General features: G+C 47.6%; 1 protein-coding gene across 1 annotated transcript; it reads left to right on the forward strand.

Moving 5' to 3' along the window:
- Nucleotides 1-225: 225 nt before the first annotated feature.
- LOC119274755 (G-type lectin S-receptor-like serine/threonine-protein kinase At2g19130) lies at nt 226-2,898 on the forward strand. Its single transcript, XM_037555482.1, has one exon. The coding sequence runs from the start codon at nt 301-303 to the stop codon at nt 2,785-2,787; it is 2,487 nt and encodes an 828-aa protein (XP_037411379.1). The 5' UTR covers nt 226-300; the 3' UTR covers nt 2,788-2,898.

The following is a 2,898-nucleotide window of genomic DNA, read 5'->3' on the forward strand; positions in this document are numbered from 1 at the left end:
CGCTCTGGGCCGTCACGTCCATTGTCGCGTCCATGGGGCTCGCAACAGTGGCAGACCAATGCGAGTGGGTGCGACGACCCCAGGTCGTCGTTGCCGTCTCCTTCAGGTCACCAGCTCAATCAACGTGGGTTCCTACTGTTTCCTGCGTACTGCGTGTTCAGCTCAACAGCCATATATACCAGGGGGGGGGGGGTCCTCTTCCTCCTTTCTCTCAGAGTGGCAGACAACGTGCACTAGGCCATCTCTTCCTCCTTTCTCCAACTCATTCATTCATTCACATTCACAGTACTCTTCTTCTCCATGGCCACGGTTCCCCTCCACATAATGCTCGGCTTTCTCCTCCTCTTGCACGCTACTCCTCCATGCTCCTCGGCAAGTGGCGATACTCTCGCGGCGGGCCAGGTGCTCACCGTCGGGGACAAGCTCGTCTCAGCAAACGGCAGGTTCGCGCTCGGCTTCTTCCAGTTCCAGCCACCAAGCAACACTACGGTTAGTAAGTCCATGTCCAACAACACCACCTCCCTCAGCTCCGACTGGTACCTTGGCATATGGTTCAACAAGATACCGGTTTGTACAACTGTGTGGGTCGCCAATAGGGAAGACCCAATCATCGACCCCAAACCCAACCTAACACAGCTCAAAATCTCAAGCGATGGCAACCTTGTCATCATACACCAGGGTGGTGTACTCTGGTCCGCTCTTGCTGTAAACAAGAATAGGACACGAACAAGCAACATGAACGCCACCAGTGTAGTCCTCACAAACAGTGGAAACCTAGCCCTCACATCATCATCTGGCCAACCATTGTGGGAAAGCTTCGACTACCCAACAGATGTTGTGCTCCCTGGCGCCAAATTTGGCTGGAATAAGGTCACCGGTTTGAACCGCCGGGGAATCTCGAGAAAGAGCATCGTTGATCCGGGGCTTGGCTCATATAGCATCGAGCTAGAAACCAATGGCAACGGGATAGTCCTCCAGCGCCGCAAACCCTCCGTTGTGTATCGGGTTTATGCGCCTGAGACATCAGAGATATTGAAACTTTTGCCGAGAATCCAAAAGATTCTGGAACTGGATACACGGACAAAAGGTTCGATTATCCCACATTATGTCAATACCAAAGAAGAGGAGTACTATATGTACACCTCACCCAATGAATCATCTTTCTCATTTCTCTCGGTAGACATCTCTGGTCAAATCAAGCTGAACATCTGGTCTCAAGCCAATCAATCTTGGCAAGTTGTATTTGCCGACCCTGTTGATGTCTGCACCCCAGCTGCAACCTGCGGACCTTTCACGGTATGCGACGCCAATGCGCAACCACCATGTGATTGCATGGAGAACTTCTCTAAGAAGTCGCCACAACATTGGGCGTTTGGTGATCGAACACATGGGTGCATCAGAAATACACCGCTATATTGCACCAGTGGCAAGAACACGACAACTTCAACAGACATGTTCCACCCCATTGCCAAAGTTACATTGCCCTACAACTCGCAAAGTGTAAACCTTGCTACCACTCGTAGTAAGTGTGAGGAATCTTGTCTCAGCTCGTGCACCTGCACGGCTTATTCCTATAGCAATAGCAATTGCTCTGTCTGGCATGGGAAACTGCTTGCTATAAGTCTCAGTGATGGCCTTGAAATTAGTTCTGAAGATATTCTTTACCTGCGCCTTGCCGCCAAAGATCTGCCAAGTTTGGGAAAAGTCAAAAGAAAACCAAATGTTGGAGTTGTTACTGCTGCAAGCATTAGCAGTTTTGGGTTACTAATGCTCATGTTGTTGTTAATAGTTTGGAGGAAAAAACTTGGATGGTGTGGTTCGCCGTTATATGCCAATCAAGGCCCTAGTGGGTTAATCGCGTTTAGATACACTGATTTAGCTCATGCTACAAAAAACTTCTCTGAACATTTGGGAACAGGTGGTTTTGGTTCTGTATATAAAGGATCACTAAGTGACTCGACTACTATAGCAGTAAAAAGGCTTGATGGTGCCCGCCAGGGGGAGAAGCAATTCAGAGCTGAGGTGAGCTCAATTGGACTGATTCAACATGTTAACCTAGTCAAATTGATTGGTTTCTGTTGCCAAGGTGATAACAGATTACTTGTGTATGAGCATATGTTTAATGGATCTCTTGATGGACATCTATTTAAGAGCAATGCCGTCCTGAATTGGGACATTAGGTACCAAATAGTACTAGGAATCGCTAGAGGACTATCCTACTTGCATCAGAGTTGTCGCGAGTGCATCATACACTGCGATATTAAGCCAGAGAACATACTGCTCGATGCATCATTTTTTCCTAAAATTGCAGACTTTGGGATGGCAGCTTTTGTGGGCAGGAATTTTAGCCGAGTCTTGACTACATTCAGAGGAACTGTAGGTTATCTCGCCCCAGAGTGGCTTAGTGGAGTTGCTATCACACCCAAAGTTGATGTTTACAGCTTTGGCATGGTACTGTTTGAGATCATATCAGGAAGAAGAAATTTACCTGAAGCATGTACTGGCAGCGGTGATCGTGTTGATTATTTCCCTGTGCAAGTCATCAGCAAGCTTTGTGGGGGAGATATGCAGAGTTTGGTCGATCCACAACTACATGGTGACTTTGATTTGAAACAGGCTGAGAGGGTTTGCAAAGTGGCATTATGGTGCATCCAAGATGACGAGTCCGATAGGCCGACGATGGGTGAAGTGGTTCGGGTTCTCGAGGGTCTCCAGGAGATCGACATGCTTCCGATGCCAAAGCTACTTGCAGCTATAACTGGACGCCCTAATGGAACTTCAGTGTAATGATCTAGAAATGCAACTGCAATCAATGTTGTACTAATATTTGTTTTAGCAAATCTTGAAGTTGCATTGTGTACTGAATTAATAAAGGAAGGCAAGCAAGCTTGCAATTAC

The sequence above is a fragment of the Triticum dicoccoides genome, chromosome 3B, assembly GCF_002162155.2.
Source record: "Triticum dicoccoides isolate Atlit2015 ecotype Zavitan chromosome 3B, WEW_v2.0, whole genome shotgun sequence".
Lineage (NCBI taxonomy): Eukaryota > Viridiplantae > Streptophyta > Magnoliopsida > Poales > Poaceae > Triticum > Triticum dicoccoides.

What these genes read in the sequence shown, in the direction of transcription:
- LOC119274755 (XM_037555482.1), top strand. Translation starts at nt 301, where the DNA reads ATGGCCACGGTTCCCCTCCACATAATGCTCGGCTTTCTCCTCCTCTTG.